The sequence below is a fragment of the Haliotis asinina genome, chromosome 7 (genome assembly GCF_037392515.1).
Source record: "Haliotis asinina isolate JCU_RB_2024 chromosome 7, JCU_Hal_asi_v2, whole genome shotgun sequence".
Classification (NCBI taxonomy): Eukaryota; Metazoa; Mollusca; class Gastropoda; order Lepetellida; family Haliotidae; genus Haliotis; species Haliotis asinina.
This window is the reverse complement of record NC_090286.1, coordinates 15,417,343-15,444,890: the sequence shown is the minus strand read 5'-3', so window position 1 is coordinate 15,444,890 and position 27,548 is coordinate 15,417,343. Positions and strand designations below refer to the sequence as shown.

At 38.6% G+C, this 27,548-nt stretch overlaps 1 protein-coding gene across 1 annotated transcript in view; it reads left to right on the top strand.

The window, feature by feature from the left end:
- The window catches only part of LOC137290724 (ribonucleoprotein PTB-binding 1-like), a 42,842-nt gene continuing 15,294 nt past the window's right edge, over nucleotides 1-27,548 (top strand). Inside the window, exons 1-6 of the mRNA XM_067821821.1 lie at nucleotides 1-475; nucleotides 4,853-4,919; nucleotides 6,019-6,240; nucleotides 14,529-14,779; nucleotides 22,485-22,667; nucleotides 26,294-26,408. Coding sequence (XP_067677922.1) covers nucleotides 155-475; nucleotides 4,853-4,919; nucleotides 6,019-6,240; nucleotides 14,529-14,779; nucleotides 22,485-22,667; nucleotides 26,294-26,408 — 1,159 coding nt within the window. The 5' untranslated portion in view covers nucleotides 1-154. The remainder of the gene's footprint in view (nucleotides 476-4,852; nucleotides 4,920-6,018; nucleotides 6,241-14,528; nucleotides 14,780-22,484; nucleotides 22,668-26,293; nucleotides 26,409-27,548) is intronic.

The following is a 27,548-nucleotide window of genomic DNA, read 5'->3' as shown; positions in this document are numbered from 1 at the left end:
GATAAATTCGTCTGCATTTAACTGAAATGTTTGTATTCAAACCATGATCTTAACAGAGTAGATACATCTGCGTGTATGTTGTGATAGACACCGATTCAGACATATCGCTTTGGTAAAGCAAATGATGCGTTGGGCACTGACATATCACTAACTCATGAAACTCCTCTGGGCCGGGTGTAGTGAACGATTTACTTCCGGGAACTACCACACGCATGCCGGGAACTTCCGCACGTTCAAAATGGCAGCCACCTTGGGAGAAAGCAATGCGTCCCAAGATAATGGTGGCACTGCTGAGATGTGCAATGCAAATATTCCACAGACAGACAGCATTCTAACTGACACAACGGCCAATGAGCCAGACGCATTTTCACATAATGATAACTTGCAGTATCTGGGTTTCAAATCTGCCCTCTCGGAATTCAACAAGGAAAGAAAGGTCTTGATTAAGAATGTGCCCACTGGGACGTGTACACAGGTTTGTAAAAATGTATATGTCTACGCAATACTTATTAATTTGAAAAGAGTTCCTACCTCTCCCCGTATTCTTTTTTCCCCAATTTAACAGAGGTAACACTATGTAGTTCAACTCTTTTTATTGCACTTAATTTGGGGGCTTTTAGTTATTTAGTGAGTCCTCTAGTCTAGTAATTGTTGTGTTAGGTTCAATTAATAATTCTAGTATATATCTATAAAAACATATTATTTGGGATGGGGGGACAGGAGGAACTCTAACCATTTATTTAGTGTCATTATAAATATTATTTTGCTTGCAAACTCAAAAGTTATGTAATGCAACAGCTGCTGAAGTGGTCATTGCCGGCACAAGGCCGCGAGATGTGTATTGATGTGTATTCCTGGTATGTTACTTCATACCCAGCTCTGTAACTGTACCCAGATTTGTACCCTTGCCAAGTTCAGGGCCAGAACACACAAACATTTTCTTGGCCATGCTACATTGTGCTGTTTCATCAGAGCTATCAAACTGATATATTAGATGCGTATGATTGTGTTAGGTAAGAAACAGGCACACGCAGGAAGAAATATTTCTTGATGCACAATAGCACTCATAATTAGTTAAACTGGAACAACTGGTTGCGGAATAGGGTTGCTTGTCCCCAGTTTGGTATGATGATGCTTCTTCCTTTGTCACTGTTATAAACAAGGTAGAGTGGTTCAAGAGCGACAGAGAATGAGTGTGTTTAGTTTTAGACCACACACCGCAATATTTCAGCTGTACAGTGGTGGTCTGTAAATACTAGTTATTAAGTGTAGACCAGACAAGTTTTGTTAGTTCTCTAGTAATTGGTTTAGGTTTTTTGAATAATTTTAGGATATATTAATGTATAAATATTACTTGTGATTGGGGATGCAGAGGAACTCTTGTTGTCATGTACAGCATAAGCATCTGTCTACACAACTGGGATGTGTGTGAAACAGGTTAGCAAACCTGACCACAGATCCTATTAGTCACTTCTTACAACACGTGGGTTCTGAAGATCAATTCAAACCTGGATCTGCATGTGTCAGAGGGAAAGAGAGATCCTAGAAGATGATACAATATTATGAAGACCTTTAACTGTCATTGCTAAGCAAAACCTGAAATAAGTATGACTCAAATATATAATGAGTGGCGATCTTCCCACCCAGCACATGCAGATTAACCAGCCTTAACAAAACTCACTAATTTCTCCCTTTCCCTCTATATGATACCATGATGGTAGTTGAAATGAATCAGAGGTATAGATTAAGAAACAAAGAAACTTTTTTCAGAGGAATAGTATTTGACTTCAAAAGAGTCATCACTTGTTTGTAAGCTGGGCTGTTGAAATTCAGCTCCATGCATGTTTTGGACAATGACTGAAAAGTGAGCTCAGTCAGACCTACCATACAAAATGCGAACAAATCATCAAAACTGCACTCATATACACCAAAACAGAACAAAAATCACCAACAATATCCTCTAAAACTGAAACAAATGCTGTGTAACAGAAAATTAATCGTTTGAAATGGAGACGAAAGTCATGTATCAGCTACAGTAGCGTCCATGAACAGTCGTCAAACGCACAAAACGGCAGTCAGGGCATCCAAAAACGGCATCCATATTATCCTGAAACAGCATAAACATTATCAAAGATGGCGACAAAGGGAGATGAACAGGCTCTAGTCAATAATGTTTTTCGTCACCAAATTGATATCGGGATGTAGCACATCAGCCCCATATTGTTAGCTTTGTTGTCGACAATGTGTTGTGCTATTGTTTTTCTTCTTGTTTTTCTTATAAAGTATTCATAGAGTCACATTCAGCGCTACTATGTTTTGGTGATTTAATATGCTGATCACTGTCTGTTAATTGCATATCTAAGTGTCATTATGACTTTCACAATAAAGTGAATGAATGCAAACTCAATCCACTAAATAGGGCAGGGATTTCTGTTTCAAGTCCACTGGAGGCAAGAAGGACTTCTTGCATGTATTTTTTTAAAATTGTCGGACCTATCAATGTGTCTGCATGATTTCTGAGTCCCACTGCGAACAAACCTTGGCAGCTCACTGAGCTGTGACCTCTGTCTTTGTTGATACTGGCAAGTTCAGTTGTAACGGCGGCTTAGCTGATTGGCTACTGTGAGAATGCAGAGCCAGCATAGGGAGGTAATAAAATTTTGGGGCCGAGCTGTTGTAGCTGATACGCAAGTTTGTTTCTATTTCAAACGATTAGTTTTCAGTCACAGAGGGTTTTTTCACTTTACAAGGATATTGTTTCAGTTTTTGTGATTTTTATTCTGTTTTGGTGTATACGAGTTCAGTTTTGATGATTTGTTCACTGTTTGTGTGGTAGGCCTGTCAGTGTATGGATCGTTGCTCTAATGGAGTTTGTGTAAACAGTACACCTCTATTTTGTGTATGCTCAAAGGGGTAGGGATATTATCATTTTCATAATACGGAGTCAGGAACGACAGTATGTAATTTTGTGGGTAGGGTTTGGATAACATATGTTGAAGTTGTGTGACCAGTACAATGAAGGTTCAGCTCCATGTACAGTACTTCAAAAGTATTTTGCATAAATGCCTTAAAGGTCACATGCAACGTAAAACACAACTTTGCAGATTCTGGTACCTTTCGCTATGCACTTACCAAAACAAATCATAAAAAATGCCAATTCAACCTATAAAGTTGAAAAAAACGCGATGAAAGAAAAGCCCGCGAAATCGGTGTTCAAACGTTTCACTAAATTCCCCCCAGCGCTGGGGGGAAAACTGGTTTCAACAGCTGTGCTGCGCTGCCTCCATAACGCATGCGCAGTGAATAGGTTCGAGGAGCTTGAAACAGTATGCATGCCCAGCGTCTGAGGTCGTGAGCAGTAGTCTAATCTTGGTTGTGTACACAAACAAGTAAATAATCTACTCGTTACGTAAAACAACTTGTTGATTGTAGTAAACAGTCTCTGTCACAGAGAAAGCTCAGTGTCTGGTTTATTCACACCTAAATGTCTGTCTGCCTGTCTGCTAAAGACAACATGCAATACACAGCTTCAATCATTGACCACGTGCAATTTGAACTTAACACCTATCAGACTATACGACATAAAGAAAATAAGTTGATTTTACGACTCTTGCACCCGAGTCCCGTGTCTGCCACATTATGTAATTAGGCACGTGTGATGCACATGGCATGTTTTTATGTCTGAGGGTTGAAAACAAACTACATTCATTTTTTTTCGGATGACTGGATCTGACGGAAACTGGTGCAAACTCTTGTCAGTTTCAAGTCCTGCTTTGTACTTGGACGAATGACAGATTCCAGCCACGCAGTAGTTTACCATCTCTACTGACATGATTTTTTATTTGATCGAGCGCAAATTCAGAGAACATGTATTTTCCAAACCCAACATCTCTATATACATTCTTCATGGATAACGACTTCTTTTCGTGTATATGATTTTGTTTGACAACAGTATATGAATCCATACTGAAACGACGCATCAAGTACACAAAAAGAAGTTGTTATCCATAAAGAATCTTACTTTCTTGTGACTGGCTATACTTCTAAAATGGCCATCCAACAGATCATCTTTCTGTACACACAACGAACCCTCAGTATATATATCATCAAATGAAACAGCCAATCGGAAGCCGTCGTTACACTTGAGTGCAGATCCACCCGCTATGACTGGGTTCGGTCTCCCGAGGGCTTCGTTTCGGGGGAAGTGAGCCCAAGTGCAAAATATCGCACTTTTGAATCACGATTGTACACTTATAATTGTTATTTGTTGTTTTTAACAGCAGCAATGTATATTATATGTCATGAATAAGTGATAAATGTGTTTTAATTATGTTAGATTTTTTGGTTGATTGTGACCTTTAAGCAATGTAACATCATTACACATTGATGTAAGACTGTTACCAATGAATCATTACATTCCTTATGTACATTTTATATCAGCTGAAGAAGTCTATCTAGTGAAAGACACTTGGCAGAGAACTGAGCCATGGAAAACAGCGGAGTAATAACATTAAATATGATTAGATAATAAAAGGTATTGTGTGAATTAAATAATGAGATTATGACAGTCCCTTAGCTGCTGGCAAAAGTGAAATACTTTCAGGATGAATGATCATTCCATGGGAATGTATACAGGTCATTCATGCTGAAATAGGCGTCAAATAACCACTGAATTTCCCAATTAACATGAATATGTAGCTGGAGTGAAATTTTCCTTGAAGCTCAGCCTCATATGTTTCACATAAGTATTTTGTGTTTATGGTTTAAATGACTGTTTCCATGATAATGGATGTGATGCAGATATTGTATGCAGTGTGTCATCATGATCATATGTATGCTATTGTCTTTGCAGGACATAGAAGAGTTTTTGAAAGATTTTGCAGTTAAAGAAACTACTTACTGTTGCCAGTCTCAGCAAGGTATGAAATATTTGATTTAGTCCCAAGTCATTCTAATTAACCTGTATGGTACTGTAATTGCTGCAATATCTCAGTTAAGCTTAATTGAACAGTATGGAGCAAATGAAGTCATCTGGTAGATTAACTGCAACCTTGCATTCCTAGTGTACTGAAATTGGTACAACACCCATCATCTATACTTATTGTCATCGAGTCCTACTGTAAATAGAATCTGCTGCATTTTAATGAATAGCATGAAAATATATGACTGACTTTCTCAACAGTACAAGTCCGAAATTATCTTTGTAGTTGTATCTCTCCCAGGAAAATTCTTACAAGACTATCAGTACTTACAATATTGCTGTACTACAATGGAATATCACAAACCACTGATCCTCTTACAAAGTGAAAAAGTCTTATTAATCTTATGTCAGACTACAGCAAAACACTGCTATCATGAGTTTTATTTTCATACCTTTTTGGGACAGATTTAAAATGTGACTGACCAGGGTTTCATTCTCCACATGAGTACAATATTACATGTTAAGCCCATTCCTGTGGCCGATGTCATGGTATTGCTGGAATAATGCTAAATGTGGCATTAAAGCACTCACTCACTTTATTACTAGTTGTCTCGAATATTAAAATCACATAGCAACAGACATTTGAATCAACTACATGTACATACTTTGCAGTTCAATGAATTATGTGACCAGTGTTTGCTCTAAGTATGATGAAGTCTAATTTGCCGACTGGGGTTACCAGTGGAACTGTCAAAGAAGCTCTCTCATTAATGTTTTCTATCACATTAAGAAATGAGTGACCAGGTTGAATATGTACTCATTTGATTGTGGTAATCTTGGGAATTTGGTTTTGGATTTGAATCAAAGAAAATGTGAGTTAAAACTAATAAAAGGGTTGCAAGAAGCATTACAAATTTCAATCAGTGTCCCACCCAGATGCTTATCATTTCCACAGAATGCTGTCATTTACTTAGATAATGCTGTTGTCCTTCCCATTGTACTCCTGTGGTAATGCTGTTGTCCAAATCAATGAATCATTTATTTCTCTCACCCAAACGTGGCACCGCTATACTATGTTGTGTGTTGTGTACTTGTAGCTGTGGTGGTATTACAGCATGGGGAGGAAGCTGAAGCAGTGGTCAGTGCCCTGGACAACTGTGAGCTCCTGGGGTCTGAGGTATCAGTGTGTCTCTGCCCCAGCAACAGACTGTTGGGGATAGCACATCTCCCACAAGATTACACTGATCTACAGTTCACACAGCTGGTCTCAGCTCATGGGAAAATACTCAAGGCTTTCTTGATGAGAAGTCAACAATCAGGTCAGTCATTTTGTAAATGTTATTATTCAAATTTGAAAATTTGGTTCTCCTCATGGGATCATTTTTTTGTTGAAAGTTAGTCATTTATCTGTTTTTGTTGTAAAAACAGTCAAAACAGTTATCAAAACAGTCATTGAGGCAAAGGGACTGGAAAAGTACGAGGGTTGGCTGAAAAGTACTCAGCCTGAGTGGTTTTTCCCCACCAGGTAGAGACAGGTGTTTGCCACCAATGAGGACAATCGTTTAGTGAATCATAGACACAAGAACTACAAACGTACTAATAGTTTTATCTCAACTACAGCTCTTTTGGTAAACCTACCCTCTGAAATCATCAGAAATGGACAAAACTGAATACAGGGCAGTCATCAAGTACTTGCAAAAGAAAGGGATGTCCCCAACACAGATACATGCTGACATGGTCTCCATTCTAGGGGATGATGCTCCTTCATTTTCCACAGTAAAGAAGTGGGCTGCAGAATTTAAGCGTGGCAGACAAAGCCTTTATGATGACCCACGCTCAGGAAGGCCTTCAACAGCAACCACTCCAGAAAACATCACACAAGTGCTCGATATGTTGATGGATGATCGACGATTGACTACTCGACATATTGCTAGTGTAGTGGGCATCTCTCATCAGAGGGTTGAGCATATGATCACCAACGAATTAGGAATGACTAAAGTTTCTGCAAGATGGGTGCCAAAGCTCTTGACAGCAGAACAGAAACGTGTCAGGTTCCAGACGTCCCTTGACAATTTGCGTCGTTTTGAAGCAGATCCCGATGATTCTGTGGCACGATTTGTAACCATGGATGAGACCTGGATACATCACTTTCAACCAGAAACAAAACTACAGTCAAAACAGTGGAAGCATCCTGATTCACCAGCTCCGAAGAAAGCCAAGTCTGTTCCTTCTGCTGGAACGGTGATGACATCAGTCTTTTGGGATTCCAGGGGTATTCTGCTCATTGATTATCTTGAAAAAGATCAAACTATCAACGGCAGATACTATGCTGATCTACTGAACCAGTTGCGAGAAGCAATCAAAGCCAAACGACGAGGGATGATCGCTAAAGGTGTCCTCTTCCACCAAGACAATGCGCCTGTTCACAAATCGGTGGTGGCCATGTCAACAATCCGCGATTGTGGCTTTGAACTCATTGACCATCCTCCTTATTCACCTGATTTGGCTCCTTCTGACTACCACCTGTTCCCCAAAATGAAAAAGGAACTCGCCGGTCGCCATTTTGCAAGTAATGATGACGTCATTTCCGCTGTGACTGATTTTTTTAGGGTAGCTGAAGAAGATTTCTTCCTGACCAGGATTCGGGCCTTGCAGCATCGCTGGCAAAAGTGTGTGAACTTGGAAGGGGACTATGTAGAAAAATAAATTACAAATGTGGACTTTTTAACTTTTTTTCACAGTGAGGCTTAGAACTTTTCAGCCAACCCTCGTACATCTCATTTTGCTTCCATTCTTTCTGCCTTGACACTGTTGTGTGGGTATCTGTTCTAAGTACAGTGGGTATTTTGAAGATTGTTGTTAGAAATTAAAAATCAAATTTGAAGGTATTATATGGCAGTTATCAAGAAACATTGATATTGTGGTTGGGAAGCATGTAACTATAGAGCCGATATCATAAAGTAAAGTCAAGGAAAGGGTAATAGGTAAAGGTGTGTTCCCCTTGCATATTATGCCGTTGACATAGAGTCTGCCATGCCCAATGTTTTTTATGTTGTAACATCACTGTTCTCCACTTATGTTTCTTTTTGGTCTCATTCATGTCAGTGAATTTATCTTTGTCATTAATGTACAATATGGTCTGTTTTGCAGTGAGTACATGCCAGTGAATTTCTTTTTAAACAAAAAAGTAAGTCGAATAAGGTGAAAGTAAGATCGCGAAACTTGGTCTAAGTTAACGCTCATCACATACCGAACATGCATTTGCTTCACTGTTTTAACTACTGCGCATGTGTCCTTCTAATACAAACCAATAACAACAATAGCAAACAAATCTCTCCACCTAACATCTTTCACAAAAGTGTTGTCATCCTGACTGCGAAGGATATCATCCACAGGAAGTAATCAAAAGGAAGTAGGACAGAACCTTGTGCATTTGTGGGGTATATTTTTAGTGGGAATACACTATTTGCATTTGAAATGGTTAATAGCTCAGGAATTTACATGGCACATAATTCCTGCACTTTCGTAGAATGCTCCGAAAATACTTTGATATGTCATGGCTCATGCAGTATTGGTTTCAGATATGTGCACATGGATTGAATTGACTAGTCATAAATAAGTAAAGGTGTGTATGGGGGAAGTGTGAAGACCGTCAGTATTGCCCATGAGGTTATCCTATTTGTTGTTGTTATTATTTTACGAATCAGGACAGAAATGCAGCTGAGTGGGTTTGGGTGATTCTGGTCTGGCCATTAAGGCTCAGCATCAGCTCAGGGCATTCACCCTCTCTACATGCAGCCCAGACAGCAAATGGGACTTCTCCAGGAAATGCTGCCCCACCAAGAACCTCTCGGAGGTCGTACCATGGATGGACCTTAGGGTCAAAGCCACAGGCATGGCGGAGATGATTGTAAAAGCAACGAGCCATGCCATCATGTCTCTCCAGATATGCTGTTTGTGCCAAGGAAGGGCATCCACTGACAGTCAGAGCCAGTCTGTAAAGCGACTAGTCTTGAGCAGCAAAAAAAGAAGTCCCCAGTTTCACATTTGAGACCAGCTGACTTCATCCAGGCAAAGGAGTCGGTTGGATTGCTGTTCTGTACCACATACTGCATGTACACTCGACGCAATGACTTCTCAGACAGCTTATCCACAAAGGTCCAACTGATGTTGGTCACATGACCATCCATATTCGTCTCTCTCTCCTTCGTCCATCAGGAAGGTTGTGTGAGCGACTTGGGGACCTTAAACTGCAATTTTCTCTTGTTTATTTCGGTTTTTAGTTAAAATTTTGCTTTACATGGTTTTTCGGTCTGTATATTTGATTTTATGATGTAAAAAATTTTGTGTATAAATTGCAACTTGTAATCATGGTTCATACTTTGTTTACATTTTGATGAAATCTTGTTTGAGTTGTACTTGTAGATATCAGTTGTCAGTGTCCGATCCTCACCGATTATGTCCATCTTCCACTACAGTTTGTGCTATGTCTTCTGTGATGTTTGTCGACATTTATCGTCTGAAGAACTCAATCAATATTTATTTGCTGTTCTTAGACGTGCAAGGGACAAGATAAAAAGATATCCATTAGTCATGTGGGTTAAGGCAAATGATTGTGCTAAGAAATGTGTACTGATTGCTTCAACTGATGTTTGTAATTCTGGTGAGATGTTGGGCATATTGCAGGAGCATGACTGCTTTGGTGATGGCTAATAAGAGATCTACATCGAGGGATTCATCTGTATTGCAGAGTAGGCGATCTAAATCGTCTTCCTTGCAGAGGAAGTCATCTTCATCATCTATGACGGCTCATTCCTTCGCTCAGGACATTGTACCTCAGGGTGAAGTGGAAATTTTTGATGAGCCTCCTATACTCCTTCCAAAAGTACCTATCATCAACAGACTGAAACCTGCCGTGAAGGCAAGGACTGCTCCTGCAACTGTTACCCAACATAAATCACCAGATGGTTTACCTTTGGTGCACACATCTTCAACACAGGATGGCAGCTCTGCCAATACAGTGCACTTACATTGTATTCAGAAGAGGCTCACCTTCACGAAGGTCTACACATTTTGCACAGGAATTTGATCCCTTGCTCTTCATGGAACTGTTCTCGCAACGCATTAATGGATCAATGCTTCATGGAATGAGCACAAACACTTCTTATTCTAAAACCCAGTTGAATTTTGAAGAGGACATTTGAAGAGCAAAGGCTTACGTTCTTATAGAGCATCCCCTTCATTAACTTCAGTGAGTCTGGATACATTTGCGAATGTTGTCTCAACAGTAATTCTCCCAGGAGGAGATTCTAACAAGTAACACAGGTACACTTTAACACAGGAGTATTTCTCAATGAGGGATGGAAGGTGCACAAACATGGAGGTGTGAAGGGAAGTAAATTACGATTATTCACCACCATGTGAAAAATCACACCGCGATATGCGTTGTCATGACTCCTTAGATAGATTCTAAAAATGAAGAAGACGAGGTTATTTTCTCCGATGCAGAAGTAACTTCATGGATAGTTAATGGTTTGGATTTAGATTTTCTGTCGAAATCTGTGATTGTATTTGAAGAGAGAAAGATCTCCAATGTTCAAAGTAGGGACTATGTTCAGTGAACCCTTTTGGAGAAGGACGCTATGGTCTGAGGTACGGGGCGTCATCACCATTGAATACGGATTTACATCATTAACAGGAGCATGTGCATGCATGCGGCAACGCATTAAGGGAGTGCAAATTGTTCTACTAGACTTGACGAATGCTGAAAGAGCATACCAACATTTGCCGTTTAATGCCAGAAGATTCCAAATTTATCTATTTTTCTTACTTAAAAAGAAGGATTGGCAATTCATCTCCAAGCATCTGGCACCTGTATCAGTGGGACTTACTTTTTAAAGAGTCAAGTATCATGGTTGTTGTGCACCATATTCATGGAACCCGGTATTTACAGTCAACTTATACCAATGTGAAGGAAGTGTGGACATTACTTCACGACATCTGAATATGATAACAACTGTGTTATCTTCAGTTGAAGAACAACACAACTACCGGGAGGACAATCTTAAACGGCAGAGGTTTCACCTGCTTCTACTTAATCTGTGCATGTGCTCACTTGTGTATCTCGGGACAAGCCTCAATGTTAACGAGGGAATCACCGACTGCTCATGATTTCACGGTAATCTTTTTGACAGCAACACTGGTGTGGTCATCAAGAGACCATGCCCTGTGCAGAATGCAGCTATATTGTTCTTGTGTCAGGAAGTCATCTACAGATGTAAACAACCCTTCCAGCATTAGAAAGACTTCATTTACAGCCCAGATATCAATCTACTGCTTCATTCCTTTGTCTTCTCGAGACATAGAGGTTTTTTTGACAGCAGATTCAATGTTGTCTATCAGGAAGTTTGCAGCAACAGATGAGAGTTTCTACCCTGACAACCAGCCATCTATGAATAGTCTTTACTGGGATGACAACTCCCTTACAGCATACAGTGTTGACGATCTAAAGACGAAGAATGACGCATTTTCATGGAATATCATTGAGATTCTGATATCAACACCTTCCACAACATGGTTCATCCTCAAGATTACATAGCCAGCACATACCCGCAGGATGTGTATCTGGATGTTCCACAGTCATGTATCTGTTATATTCCACAGTCAAGGAAAAATTCCTATTCAAAAGTTGTCATTTTCAATGGTACGTCCTATCATTCGGAATTTCATCAGCCCCTTGGTTATTTAGGCAGATAACAAAGCCTGCAGTAAATAACAACCGAAACAGGATCTACAGTTTTTTGGGATATGGTTTTGTCACACCTCTCAACTGTATTTTGATTCTAAACGATCGATGGAGTAAGATTCAAGCTGGAATATCTTAAATGCTACTCTATCGACTGAAACTCTGAGACTTGCATTGCCTCCTAGGACTGCTAACCTCAGCCTAGGACATCACACACATGGGGAGGTTACATTTACGGATGCTTCAGCGGTTAATGAATCAACATTTGTCCAACATGAACCCGATACAGTTAGCGGAGAATCTGAAACCATATCTCCTCTGGTGGACAAATCTGTTGGTACATCCATACTCAAAACAAGTGCACAAGAATCCTTGGATATTGCAGTTACACGTATGCATTGTTTCAAAACATATTTGAAAAAACGAGGATATTCTGCAAGGGTGGCAAAAGCGGTTTTGTATGATGACGAAGCCCCAGCTTGGAATTTTGATGTTATTGTACAACACCTCACTAGTGAAAAAATACGAACAATTAGATTGGGCACAAAAGACAATATTTTTACTTGCCTTAGCCACGTTAGCTCGGATGTTAGAAATTCATGCATTGGATTTTGCGTGTACTCAGTTTGTCTCTACAAATCATGACATGGTACACCTGGGATTATGTTTGCATTTTATGTCTAAAAATCATTTGCCAGGACAGTCTGATAGACAATTTCACATCCCGGCATTATCTACAGTGCTCGGACATTATCTACAGCATTTATCTCTGTGTCGATTTAGAGCTCTCAAGATTTATTTAAAACAGACACAGACAAGGATGTGGAAATTTAAGCATCTGTTTATTCCACTGTCTACAGAGACTGATACAGAAATCTCATGAACGATAGTGTCAGTCTTGGTGAGAACCGTTATTTTATGTGCATATAAAGCAGCAGGACTTGAGCCACCATGAGCTTGGTATCTACGCTCGCTTTGCACAGAAAATGCTCAATTACAACAATCATGGAGGGCTGTTTTTTTAAATCACACATAGTGTTTGCAAATTACTGCTGGTATCTCCAAGATATTGCCATGCAAGACATCTCAGGCATTCACCAATTCGTCCCCCTTGTAGCACAACAGTTTACAGTTCCTCAAAGTCGCTAAAAATAGTTGATACCTTGACTTACAAGGTGGTTGGTTGAGAGTCCATGTGCACGTTGAGACAGATTAGCATGAGTGATCGTAAACCCTGTACATATTTAGATAATATGTGATGCATGGGTTGTAACTTAGTAGATGAACACATCTAGCAGTAAGTTACATGATATATATATGGTTATATATATACTAACAAGACATTAGTTACTTGACCACACATGGATGTCAGCGCAAATAGACAGTGTGGCTCCCCCCGAGATACCAGTCGGAATTTGGGAAAGAAACAAGAATTACAGTTCCATCATAATTCCCTGGGGGGATATTCAGGATCTTTTGCCAGAAGTATCCATGAAGTGGCATGAGCCACCACCTTTTCAGTCGGATACTACAAGCAAATAAGCATGAGTCAGGATAAGGAAAAATATGTAATTTTCTGAATAAAGTGGATGTTTTATACTTATCCTGACAAATAAGGTCAACCGTCCCAACCTCCCCTTCATGTCACTTAGATTTCCCTGCAAATCTTTGTGTATAGGCTATGAAATATATGGAGAAAGTGACAAAATATCGCTGGTCATGTGACCAATATTGGTGAGAAAATATGGAGGGTACTGATGGGTGAGTACGATTTTATGTCCCCTTTTGAAAAAGGAAACTTCAAGGGATTTCACTTTTCCACTAAGATTTAAAAAGAAGAGAGAGACAAGCAAATAAGCATGAATCAGCATAAGTATAAAATATCATTTTTATTCAGAAAATTACATTGGTTTGGAGCATATCAAAAACCATTCAGTATTTTTCACCAATAGTACATAGACATATCAAACAGAACCTGATGTGGTGACTTTTGCTATTTACAACTTTTCGTCATTTTTCTTGGTTTCCATGGAAACGATTTGAATTTGGTCTCAAAAGGGATAGGTGACTGTTTCTGGAGCTGGACTCTGAAACTGTTCAGCACCTTTCATCAAGACTTGGTAGATACATGAAACATAAGCAACAGTAGTACCTTTTATTATTAGCAGGTTTTTTTGTCATTTACTAGTATATTTTTCTTTGTTTCCATGGAAATGTTTCAGACACTCTCAAAAGGGAGGGATTGGTTACATTTTCAGAGCACAACTCAGTATCTTTCAACAAAACTTGGTAGATATATCATAGATATAGCTGGACTTTAGGTAACTGTCAGATGTGTTCTTTCAAATATGAGGGAGGCAACAGGGATATGTCATCTTCTGATGACTCATTTTATTGAAATGGAGATATGCTACCTACACAGGTGGTAAAATCAAATAGCATGTAATAATGGATTTGAATTTTCAATAATTTCCTTTGACAGTAAATTATAATGTAAGGATTTTCAGTACTGGTAGTTACTGGGTTTCAGCAATGAATGGCTGTTTTACTCCCTTACATTAAGTGAATTCAAGATTATGATCCTTGGTTGGTCAGGACATACCTTTGTTTATTTATTTCACTACAATACCAGTGGTTTGTGACTCAGTCGCATCATCCCAACATGAACATAGTAAACTGCAACTGATATACTGCTCAAAGTGGCCTTATTTTAGGATAAAAGTTGGTACTTTATAATCATACTGCTTTAAAGACTCATCTACTAAATTAACATTGTGTCTTCCGATTATATTCTTTGATCTTCTTTTACAGGTGAAAGCAACATTGTGTCTTCCGATTATATTCTTTGATCTTCTTTTACAGGTGAAAGCAAGTCATATGGCTTTGTAGAATATGAGGAGAGTGCAGAGAGAACCCGAGACATTATGGCCGAGTTGGACTGGAAAGAATTGGGAGATAGAAAATTGCATGTGGACTTCATAGAGGAAAATCTGCAGACTTGGAGCAAGCTACAGTCTCGTTGTCTCCTTATTGACAACTTGCCATGGGACTTTGTGGATGTCTCAAAACTGCGCGAAATGTTCAGCTGTGTCACAAGTCCTGTTTACTGTCAGGTAGTTACTAGTGATCTGTGCCACATGTTTTGTCTTCTGTTGGAGAACCACTGCCCATGTGTCAGTAGTAAACTTCAAATTTTTAATGGGCCATTTTTCATTCTAATGTGCAAAATGGCCCATGATCTGTGCCTTTCCCAATCCCTGCATTAGTAAATGTGCTATGGCTATGGGAGTGTTGTGAAGAATGCATGACAGGAAATTTTATGAATCAATAATATTTAGGGAGAGGAGTTGTTAAAAACTGGTACTTATTCACTTTTTATTAATAATTTAACACTATCACATCAATAGATGTATTTGTAGACCGTGAAATTTTTTTTGTGTACGCACATTTTAGTAATCTTTTATGCAAATTTTAGTAATTTTTAAAGGAGCACTTTTAGAATTCAGCACCGCAATTTCTCATGAGGATGTTCTCAGCCGTAGGTCATGTGTCACTGAGGCAGCTAACTGACTGAGCTACATCCACACTGTTGCACACTGTAAATTTAGCTAGTCATTCCTGTGATGCAGAGATGCCAACCATTACGCTTTTGGCGTAATAATTAAGATTTTCATGCTCATTTTACGCTATTACGCTTCACATTAAAAAAATTACAATTTTTTACCAAAAAATCACTGATAGTCTGTTATGTGCAAAATAACAGAGGTGACAGGTTGCTAACACACCACGTGTAGGGAACAAACTGCCGAATCACCATAATGCTTAAGCAATCTCAGCATCGCATGGCATTCCAGACGATTCCTACATTATGTTAGATAGTAAAAGTCACGTGATGTTTCATATCAAAGTAAGGAGCTGTGTGCATGTGTTCGCTGCATCTCAGTACTTCCGGTTCGTGATTCAGCGATCAAGATGTCTAAACGAAAGAGTGTCGACATGGATTCCTGGAAGGCAATGAATCTTCAACAAAGCAAAAGAAATTAGTTCAAAAGTTCAGACAGGAGTATAGTAAGGAATGGCCATGCCTGAAACCGTCACGATTAGGTGAAACGCATGTTTTCTGTACATTGTGTAAAGTTGACTTTTCAATCTCTCATTGAGGCCATTACGACTGCAAAAGACATGTTGAAACAAAAAGACATACCGATTGTGCTACAGTCTATCAAAGTAATAAAGGTTTGTCAACTTTCTTTAAGCAAGATACAGAAGTTAATTCCGTTTTTGGTTGAACACAATCTTCCGATTGCAGCGTCTGACCATGCAACAAAATTATTCAAGAGCATGTTTCCAGATTCGTGAATAGCAAAGGAATACGCATGTGGAAGAAGTAAAACTACTGCAGTTATGTATACTTTAGCAGAAGATAAAACACAAAAATTGTCAGAACATATGAAAGTGGGTCCATTTTCAGTTTGTACCGATGGCAGCAATGATGGGACTAGTAGTCAGTTGTACCCAATTGTTGTAAGATATTTTGACAGTAAGCTTGGCAGAGTTGTGACTGTCGTGTTGTCAATGCCAGACAGCAATGGGAAATCGAATGGTGAAAACATTTTCAGAATTATGGACAATGAATTGAGTCAGAGAAACATTCCTTGGGAAAATTGTGTTTCATTTGGATCAAATAATGCCTCAGTCATGATGGGAGTCCACAAAGGTGTGTCAAAGTTTGTTTTAGACAAAAATCCAAATGTTCACATACAAGGCTGTCCTTGTCATTTAATCCACCAAGCTGCACAAAAGGGATCCAAAGCTTTGACTTGCAACATTGAAGAGTTTTTGATAGACTGTTATTTTTATCTTGACAAAAGCTCTAAAAGAAAACATGAAGTGCAAGAACTGCAACAGAAATATGGAATGAAAGTTAAAAATGTGATAAAGCATGTGTCAACTAGATGGCTGTCACTGGAAGATTGTGTCAAGAGACTTGTAGAACTGTGGGAACCTCTGAAAGAATATTTCATGTCACAACCAGTTCCAAAATCAAAACAGAATAAACTAAAAGTAAGAAAACAAAGAATCACAACCATTCAACAAAGGAAGAAATAAAGCAGCAATACTCAAAGAAAAATGATCATGCTGAAACGGCAAAGGAAACAACTAAATACCAATCAGGATTACAAAAGAATTTGAAGCAAAAGGAGAAAAGTGAAAGTTCTTCCTCTGGACAGGCTGCAAGATCAAAAGTTGAGAAGAAGAAACAAAGTAGAAGTGAGACTCGGGAGGAAGGTCATGGTAGTGAGTCAAGGATTACAAGAATACAGGCAGGTTTTCAGGACCCCAGAACCAAACTGTACATGCTCTTTCTGATAAACATTTTGCCCATTTTAAACAAAGTCAATCTGGCTTTACAAATGGAGTCTCCACAAATCCATAAAACGAGAAGGATTCTACAAGGAGTGTTAACAGATCTCTATGTGAGATTCTTAACTCCAAAAGCTGTGTCAGAAACTTAAGGACATTTTTAGTATTGACATTGAGAATAAAAGAAACCAGAGAAATAAAGAAGAGATAGTTATTGGAGCTGCAGCCAGGACTTGCATCAAAGACCAGACTGAAGCAGGAATAAAATCTGAGAGAGTAGAAGATTTCTACAGAGAAGTCAGACAGTTTTTTGTGAATTCATGTAACTACATGCTCAAATCGTTTCCATTGGAGAAGGACCTTCTTCAGCATGCTGAAGTTTTGGATATTGCATTTAGAACTACTACAGAGTTTCTCTCTGGAGTATTTCATCACTAGATTCCCAGTTCTGACCAAATCCTTGCAGGCTGAATCTGGTGATGTCAGTGACAGTTTGGAATCAGGATTTCTCAGTTATCAAGTAGACAGTTTGAATGAGGAGATCCTACAGTCAGAGAGAATTGATGAAGTTTGGAATTTAGTATCATTACTTAAAACCCCAGAAGGACAGATGAAGTACAAATTGTTGCCACAAGTGATGCTTGGTATATGTGTAATACCACACAGCAATGCTAATAGTGAGAGAATTTTCTCTCAGATGAAGAAAAACAAGACTGACTTTAGGCCAAATCTATCTGTAGAAGCACTTTCTTCCGTGATGATTTTGAAATCATCCATGGGAGCTGAACAGTTGAAATGCTATCCCATAGGAAAGCAAAGAAGGCAACATGTTTCTCTACAGAAATAAAAATAAAGGTGAGCTCACATAACTGTTTTATCATTACACTTCCAGCCCCCCAAATTACACTTTTTCATCAACATCATTACACATGGGATCAAAATGGGGTTGGCATCTCTGTGTGATGTCACGGAAATGAACGAAAAGAGTTGAATAGGTTACAGACAATTGCAAAGGTTATGGGTAGACTTGTCGTCTCATGATTTCAATCTGTGGATGGTTACCATATAGCTGTGATACCATTTGACACATTCATCCTATTCCATAATCTACAAGATACCATTTGACACATTCATCCTATTCCATAATCTACAAGATACCATTTGACACATTCATCCTATTCCATAATCTACAAGATACCATTTGACACATTCATCCTATTCCATAATCTACAAGATACCATTTTGTGTGGAAAGAGCCGATATGGTTTGAACTGGAAATGGTTGTTGACTTCAGGCGTCAGATGTTGATTTCACAGTGCATGCATGAATGACATGCCTCTAGTATAAAAGTCATTGGGTGCTTTTGTGACAGAAAAGTGTTGTAGGGAAGGATAATGTGGATCATGCTATGGAATGAGTGAGACATGAGTATGTTTAGTGACGGCACGAGGGTGAGTTGGACTTTGAATCATTACTGAACATATGTATGTAGATCTAATAGTGAAAGCAGCTTGTGTGCAAGTTCGAGGCCGATTTCAATTAGCCCAAAATTTCTGCAGTAAAACATTTCTTTATTTATTGAACTTTTGACATTTTTGGTCTCCCATTTTTGTGTGAACAAAATATTAAAAATGCAAAAGGAAAACAAATGGTATTCATGCATCTACCTACAATATTGGATTAGGTCCCTTACCCTAACCCTAACCCTAACCCCTTAAACCCTTAAACCCTTAAACCCAAACCCTAAACCCTAAAATCCAAAATTTAACCCTTGAAATAATTCTAATAAATAGAATACATTGACCGGACCGGCATGAAAATGGCTGATGTCTCCAGTTTAATGCATTCTTACTGCATTGAAAAATAAATACTAATAAACTCCATGTCAGTGTAATGATGCAAATTTCTGAATGGAAAAGATATATATGTGTATTGGTTTACATTTATAGTTCATTTGATCCAAATAGTTACAATTGAAACTGAAATAGAAAATATATTTAGATTATTTAAATTGCGAATAAGAGAATATGGCAAAATGTGACCAGTCTAAGTCATTCTTTCTAAATTTTAAAAATACAAATTATATATACAAAATATAACACCTCAGCACGTCTTAATACAAAGAAATATGAGTGTATAAGTCTTTCCACAGAACCTCATCCCGTGGTCCCACTAGGACTGTCTCCAGGACTGGTGCTGGCTTGGAATAACATGACTCAAGAACATCATCGCATGACTGGGACCTGCTTTGTGCTGATTGTAAATACCACTGTAGACAAAAGACTGGGACTATTCTCACAAAACAGGAAAATATTGAACGATTCATTTGGCATGAATATATTAGCGACATGATACATACTACCACTCCAACCAGCCAGCTGAAAGTTCTATGCACCACGATAGGTATATTGCTAGAGAAATTAGAAATCCAGTCACTCTGTCCAGCAACAGTGACTCCAAGCTTTTATACACCGATATTTCTTGTCCCAAAGAAAGACTCAGGCAAAGTGCGTTTCATTTCCAGTATGGCAATGTTCAAAGCTACCTTCAACCTCTGCCCCACTTCAGGATGGTTTCAGTCAATTGCTCCAGGCTATCCTGAAGAAGGCTGTCTCATCAGTTTAGATCTCCAGGGCATCAACGTACATGTGCTGATTTATCCAGATCATCACAAGTGTCTATGGTTTGTTTTTGAAGGCATACATTACCAATGGAATGTCCTGTCAGTTGTAATTTCTATGGCCCCATGGCTTTTCCAACTGATAACCAAGCCTACCACTTGATTCCTGCACCTTCAAATCTTATTGTGATGACTGAATCCAGACGCAACAAAACCAATCGACCATGCTTCAACATCTTTAGTTCACCACTTTACTTTGGCAGTTGGGATGGTTAGTGAATGAAAAGTGGGAACTAACACTGACCCAGAAACTACACTTTATAGAAGCAGTATTAGACACAGAAGATACAGTGATTGGTTCCCATAGCCTTATCTCAACGGAGATCTCTTCCCCAATGGCAGGATCTGCTGGGCCTTCTCATATTGACTCAAGCACTCTCACACAGGGGTCAACTACAACTCGACCTATTCAATGTTTTCTGCAGCTCAAGATACCAATGTATTGATATCAACTTCCACCATCACTCCACCCCTACCTGCAGTAGTGGCTGAAAGAAAAGAATCTTTGTGGAGTAGTTTCTTTACAGCCATTCGTTCCAACACATCTCCTATTTGTTGATGCCTCCCTACTATAGTTTGGCATGAAATGCATGTGGACTCGGGTTTTTTTGTAAATAACTCTTCATCCAATGATCCAGTTGATCTCAAACTTTGCAGGTGGATGTTTTGTCAGACAACCTATTCACATTGTACATCACCAGGTTTATGCATATGTATGAAAGAATCTGTCTGTGTAAGTGTCAACAAAATAAATAGCAGAACGCTGACAGAATGGACAAAGATTAAGGAAACAGCTGTTGGAGGTCTGGAGCTCAGAAAGCGCATTGAGGATATCCTTGAGATGTGGAAAGGCGCTATATAAATAGCCTATTATTATTATTACAATGTGGAGTCTATCCTTTTAATGCAGAGACACACTGACATGTGTGCTTATTGACCTCTACTTACTGAGTAATTACTTTAGTGAAGTGTGCATTCTGAACACAGTGGTTTTCGATGCGTCCTACTCACAAGGTGCCAGACACATCTGTGATCTCTATTCCATGGTGTGTGCGTTCTTGACAGTGTAGCTGGCCAGACCAAGATCTCAAATCGTATTTTACTGGGGCTTTCTGTAAATCCATGTCAGAGCGAGGATTATTTGCTGAACTACATCCCTTTACAAGGTTGCAGCGGAAAACCTTTTGATTTAGAGCTCCTATCTCCCAGTATCATGCTAAGTGTGCTAAGAGGTTCCAAGGATTAAACCATCACATTACATAGTAACATGCCTTCCATGTGCATATGACGTACCTCGGTAGTTAAAGAGTATGAGTGTGAGATAGGTTAATTTTAAAAGTTTGAAACTTGTAACCATAACTTATTTTATTTATACTTATCCTATCTCATGTGATGGATGCCCACCCATCCTCACCTCTACTTTGATATTCATTTACTCCAAGAGCGAGAATAATCACTAAGGAATGGTCATGTGCGTAATTAGTGGAGTGTGATGCATGCCGCTCATACGGAGGACGGTGGGTGCTTGGGACGAAGGTTAAGGTAGCTTCAAAGATATTTTCGTTTCCACTTATTTGTCAAATGAAAGAGAGAGTACAATAGTTAAAATAGGATAAGAATTTAAATATACAGTTAATGGTTAAACGTTCCATCTTCATGTGTATTTACCTGTTTGATGAATACTTCTACATGTTTAAAAAAACATACACTGAACAGCAAAGGAAATGCATTTAAAAAAAACAAAATCTCATAATAGTAAGCATTCATGTTTATGTCTTCACCTATGAAGATTCCGGGCTAGAACAGGTCTTCAGCAACACATTCTTGTCATAAAAGGCGACTATGCTTGTCTTCAGAAGCAACTAATGGGATCGGGTGGTCACTTACTGATTTGGTTGACACAGGTCATGGGTTCCCATTTGTGCAGATCAATGCTCATGTTGTTGATCACTGGATTGTCTGGTCCAGACATGATTATTCAGACTTTCGCTATAAACTCACTCCCTCACTTCAATAAAAAAACCTAACAAAAAAACAGAGTTGTGCTTCTGTTGCTGTTGAGTATAAAACTCCTCATCTCACAACCAACTCAATTTTAGTTTTGAGAATCAAAAGGAAACTGACTCGTTAACTTGTATTTAATTGTACATTATTTTAATTATCAACTGAAGGCAAAATTACTGACTCCAATGTCACCAAAAAGAAATATATGTGCAGCTTCATTGTTATAACATCGAAAAAAAAAAAAAACTGGGCAAGGCTGACTCTATGTAAAAGGAAATCAGTCCCATTTTATGTATAAACTAAGATTAGCTATTCGAAAGGTCACAACCATTGCAGACAGCTTTTGTTATTATAATTTCCTTGATTACTGAAAAAGATATGTTGTTTCAAACTTCTTCCAACATAGAAATTGGTGGGAATAGTACTATTAGTTATCCACTACTCCAAATAATGATGTTTCTGATGTTAAGTCCGTTGAGCATTCTCACTCTCAGGGTTGAAGTGTCAAGGCAATGATATGGTTTTCATAAAATAAAAAAGCAACCTTTGAAAGTAAAGTGGATTACTTGAGTGAAACATCCTGACTTGAACATCCTACAGGCTGCAATGATCTTAGGTACCTTACGGTTGGTCTGGACCAATTGTAATTTTTTTTTATTGTAGCTTACAATAATCTTGCCTATAATCGCTTTTGTGCATGACAATTGTCAGGCTTTGTTATCATTCACCTGTAACATCATTAGTCCTAACTGTGAACTGTTTGTATTCAGATAGCTGTGAAAGATGGGAAGTCACTTGGCTTTGGAATCATTGAGTTTCGTGAAGAAGTTGAAGCTGAGGATACCTGGGTTAAACTGCAAGGTCATTTACTCAAGGACACCCCTCTGTCACTGTCCTTCTGTCTCCCGGGACGCCCAGCTGTTGTCATATACAACAGAATCATGTGGAAGATGGTATGTAGATCCAGCCAATGTCACCTGCACCAGTGACTAGTCACTCATTTAACATCAGCTGTTTCGTACTGTATATATTTCACTCATTGCTTGTATTAACTGCACAAATGTTTTGTTTGGAACAATAACTGAAATGTATCTCTTTACTGCATACAAAATTATTTATTAGTACTGAAAATCAAGAGAACACAATATGCTTGAACAGGATAATGACTGTAAACTTTTGCAAAATTGAAATTATTTCATATATAGATTAATCATGTCTTTGATGCTTAGGTTTGGAAAGATACATTCTTTTCTCTTCATTTATATTGAAAATGAGCCCATGTGATTTGGGAGTTTGAGGGACTTATGGACACGTGGCGGGATCTGTATGAGTTTATATTCACATTTTGCATGCATGAGATGGTAGGTGGCAGCGACTGGCCAAACTGCTCCCCAGTGTAACAGCTGCTGTAGTGCTGAACCAGTAAAGCAACATGGTATTGTATCTGACACATAGCACAATGTATCAGTTTACAGTCATTGTATTGCAGTACCTGACACTTTACATTAGCAGTTATGTTGGTGTAAAGACACAAGATGTAAACAAACAAATGTAAACAATCGGATTACAGTATATGAAACTGTTTAGCAAGCAGATATGGTTTGAAATGTCAGTACTATTTTGTTACACCCCTGGCTGGTTTGAGGCTGTTAGGCTGACAACAGGCCTGAGCCTAATGTGACTGTGGCTAAATAACTGTGACCATATTGTATTTCACATATCACATATACAAATCACATATACTCTAGAGAGGGTGGGTGGGGTTACAAATACATAAATCATTTACTGACATTGTAATGAATGGAACCCATCATTAAAACTACTTCTTTCGACATATAATTACCTTATATTGACCTTCTCAATAACAGTGCACAATTCTCTCCTGTGAGGGAAATTTCAACCATAAGGATGCACCTCCATGACGTAAAGAGAGATTAATACACAAGCAAGTGTGTTGTATTGTTTTTGCGAAATGAGTGTCAGAAAAAATACAAATATGGATTTTTCTGACTCTGGTTTCGTAAAAACAATATGACACACTCACAAGTGTGTAAATTTCTTTATTATCCATTGATATCTAAACAACTTGACATAAAGCGAAATCAGCTGTTGTTGCTTGACGTAAAGGTCAAGGCCGCGTAAGAATACAGTGATATGGCACTATGAACGTAAACTACCTGTGTGATGCTACTAAGAAAAGAGTGCGACATATTGACAAGCTACTCTTGCACGAAGACAAAAAATACAAACACATTTTGTATTGAAATTTAATCTTTATCAACTTAAGTAACTGTATTAATTCTATAACTGGAAACATTATTAATGGGAAAGTTTTTCGTCGTCAGAAGAGTCAATGAGAGGAGAGCGAGCAACACAGCGACGGTTTGTAACGGCTCAGTCTCACTCACTGCCATAAAAGACATCAATTTTTATGTGGAATGTCGCCCCATTTATTGGGGCTCCGAAGATAGTATGAAGAACATCACTAGACAAGGCTTTGCTTGTGTTTGTGTACGACATGCATTGGGATGTTAGATTCATTTCGGATAAACTGCCGATAACGGAACGATTGAAGCATGGAAATATGGCAGGCAGATTTCCGGTTGAAGACAACAGATTTCCCACTTCCCAGTGTTGTGCATCAGAAACGAGTGAATAATTGTTCACACTCTGTACATTTTTATATCCAGACACATGCATGATTTGTGTTGAAGCTACGTTACTGTCTTGCAATTTCTGAATCATATGTTTGTGAGCGCTGTGATTAGTTAGCCGTTTGCTCCACATGTCTTGATCGAGCCGAAATTATTTTTACTTTTTCTTGAAATCTCATATCAATTAACACAGCGTGTGAAAAATTGCTTGTTTGTAACGTTTTGTATTTGTATTTTGCATTTCATTGGTTTGCTCCCGTAGTAGCGAAGACTTAACATTCATAGTAAATTTGTAGTAAAAAGTTATGAATGAAAAAAGTAGTTCCACATTCCAATGTGGTCATGGAGGTCATGTTTGGATAAGTGACCAATGAAATCGTTTTAGGGTTTATAACACGTGTGCAACATATGATTTTTATGTACTCGGTTACGTTTCACTGTATGGATAATAATATGAGGTATACCTTTCTTACTTATAGGTTTGTCTAACCTGCCGTCATGACAGTTCTGAAAATTGAGAGCTTTATGTTTTCACAATATACTGCCATTTAATTTTGTCACCTGCTTTGCTTAATTTTTGAGGTAAAACTTCTTTTCATCGATGATTCTATCAAAATCACTTGTTGTCATAATGGATATATATCATTCTGTTACGAGCGATGCATGCAATATCTTTTTGGTCATGATTTAAAAACATATTTAACTGCGAGTAGGAAGTAGTTTTGATCATTTAACATAATGAAAACAAACCATAATCTAAGTAATGCTTAAACAGACAGTGATTCCATGATGTTGAAAAATGGCGCGCCCTGTTGCGAACATCCGCCAGTCTGAGAATAAATGCTATTTAGGATTGTTTACACTGAAATTACAAAATCTAACCTACTTTCTACTGGTAGTAAAATACGTATTTTGATTGATAGACAATAGTATTTTGCATGACATTGTTTAAAACATAACAGTTTCACTCCTGGAAGAGAGATGGGTGTCCAACCACATGATATAAAACATACAAGCTTCCACAACACTTGCTTCCCACTCACAAACACCATATTTAGCACAAACTCAGGAGTCACATGGAAATCTGTGCTTGTCAACACCATCATGCGACACCTGGGAGCATTTGATGGCAACCTATTGATTCCGCATGTGTTTTTTGACATTGAGAAATCAGCAAATTGGCGAACTTGTTGCACAGTTTATATACAACTAACTGAAAATCCTTCCTCACATGATGTCACTGCAGGGCTGTGGCAACAGAGTTATGTAACCTGTCTGTGGTTTTGTTGGCCAGTTGAGAGGGAAGGAGGCAACTTTTTTGGCATCATTTAATCCCTCGGTATTAATTAACTACATGTTTTTCAAGAAAAAAAATTGGCGTTCTGCATAAGACTAATCACAAGTCTTTCATGTCTTTCATGTATAGCGGTTTTAAGGAGTACACCAAATGTGACTTTATTCGTTCTTTAAAACAATGTCCCTAATAACATGTGGGAAACTTACCCACCCAGTATGCATTTGTAGGGGGTTTTGTCAAAAGATGTGTGCATGCATGGTATTTGTATATGGCCTTGGAAGCAACCGTGGTTTGACCTGAGTCCACCTACCTTTCAGACATTTGCATGGCCCCGACTGCCATGTTAACATGATAATACTATGCCCCATACTGCAGTTCTAAGACATAAGCTCTTACATGTGGAGGTCACAGTCATTATTCACTTCTTATGGTTCATCAACAACAGAAGGCAAACAAATTTGTAACTGCATGTAGAGATGTGTGCTTATTCACACAGTGGAATACAGTGCCTCTTTGATGGTGCTGATATACAGTGGTCAGCACAAATAAGAGGTATATTAATGTGAATGTACTTTCAAGCATCATGCACTATATAAGCTATTGTACTAAATCACTGCTGTCTGCTCAGGACAAGAAGTTTGAACCCAGCAACAAGAGCAGCCTTCTACCAGACCCACTATTCGTGAGTCCTGCCCTGCTGAGCAGTCCACTGGTCAAGGGGCTTACCAACCAGTTCCCTCAGTGTAAGTAGATCACTAAACAGCAAAGCTGGCACATGCTTGTTTTCAAGAGAATGTAATACGCATGGTAGCTGGCATACACACAGTATTCTCAATTTTTCCTTAATCTGACTCATACTTTTTCGCTTTCTCTCTCTTCCCTCTGAGTTTCAATGGTAAACCTTTGTTCTTGTTTCTCTCCATTTTCACACAGTGTTTCAGAGAAAATTTCCCCATTGTCTAATCCATGCAAATCCCCTTTAAAATAAACCATCCATCAAAATTAATGCTTGAATTTACTTCATATATCCTTTATAAATCATAAACCAACCATATTTTTTAGTCTTTGTGAAAGTTTGCGGGTCCCATGAAAACATGCTCTATCTGTAAATTGAGAGTCTCAGAGATTCTGACACCATGAATCACACCATACTTGTCCATAGATTGACCAAAAAAAAGAAGGAAAACTCCATTGTCACAGTCTTTTACATCCAGAGACAAGACAACCAAGTATATGGCTGAACATGAGATTGTTCCATTACAGTCCTGTATGGACAATATACTTTCATTTTCATTCAACATAGGAGGAGATTCCATTGCAGGATTCTGTTGCCTTAGTCAATAAGGAGATAGTGGTGAAGGACAGCCACCCTAAGAGGTTATCTCACTTAGGAGAATAAGATAGTCTGTAAAAGCTTGCTAAGTTAAAGAAGGCATCTAGACAGACATCCCCCACCAAGCCAACTTCTACAATATGATCAGGGGCACTGATTCCACCTACACTGACAGAGGTAAATGAGACTTGCATGCAGGACTCTCCAAAGAATACATCATATTATGATATGATATGACTTAGTGAAGAGTTCTCTGGTTTTAAAACCTGAAGTGGTATTAGTACAGTCTTCAACACAGTCTTCACACTCTAGAGTGTCTTCAAAGGGACTCTTCATGCAGTGTCAGCCTTTTACACATCATAAGAGCTACACACAGCCTCAGAGCTCCAAACAGACGCAAGGTTTCAGATAACTGCAAGGTTTCATGCAACCACAGGCATTCATGCAGCCTTAATCATTCACGCAGCCCGAGACTTTCATGCAACCTCATCCCGGAGCTTCACACTGCAAAGTTTCACATAGATTAAAAGCTTCATGCAGCCACAAGCCT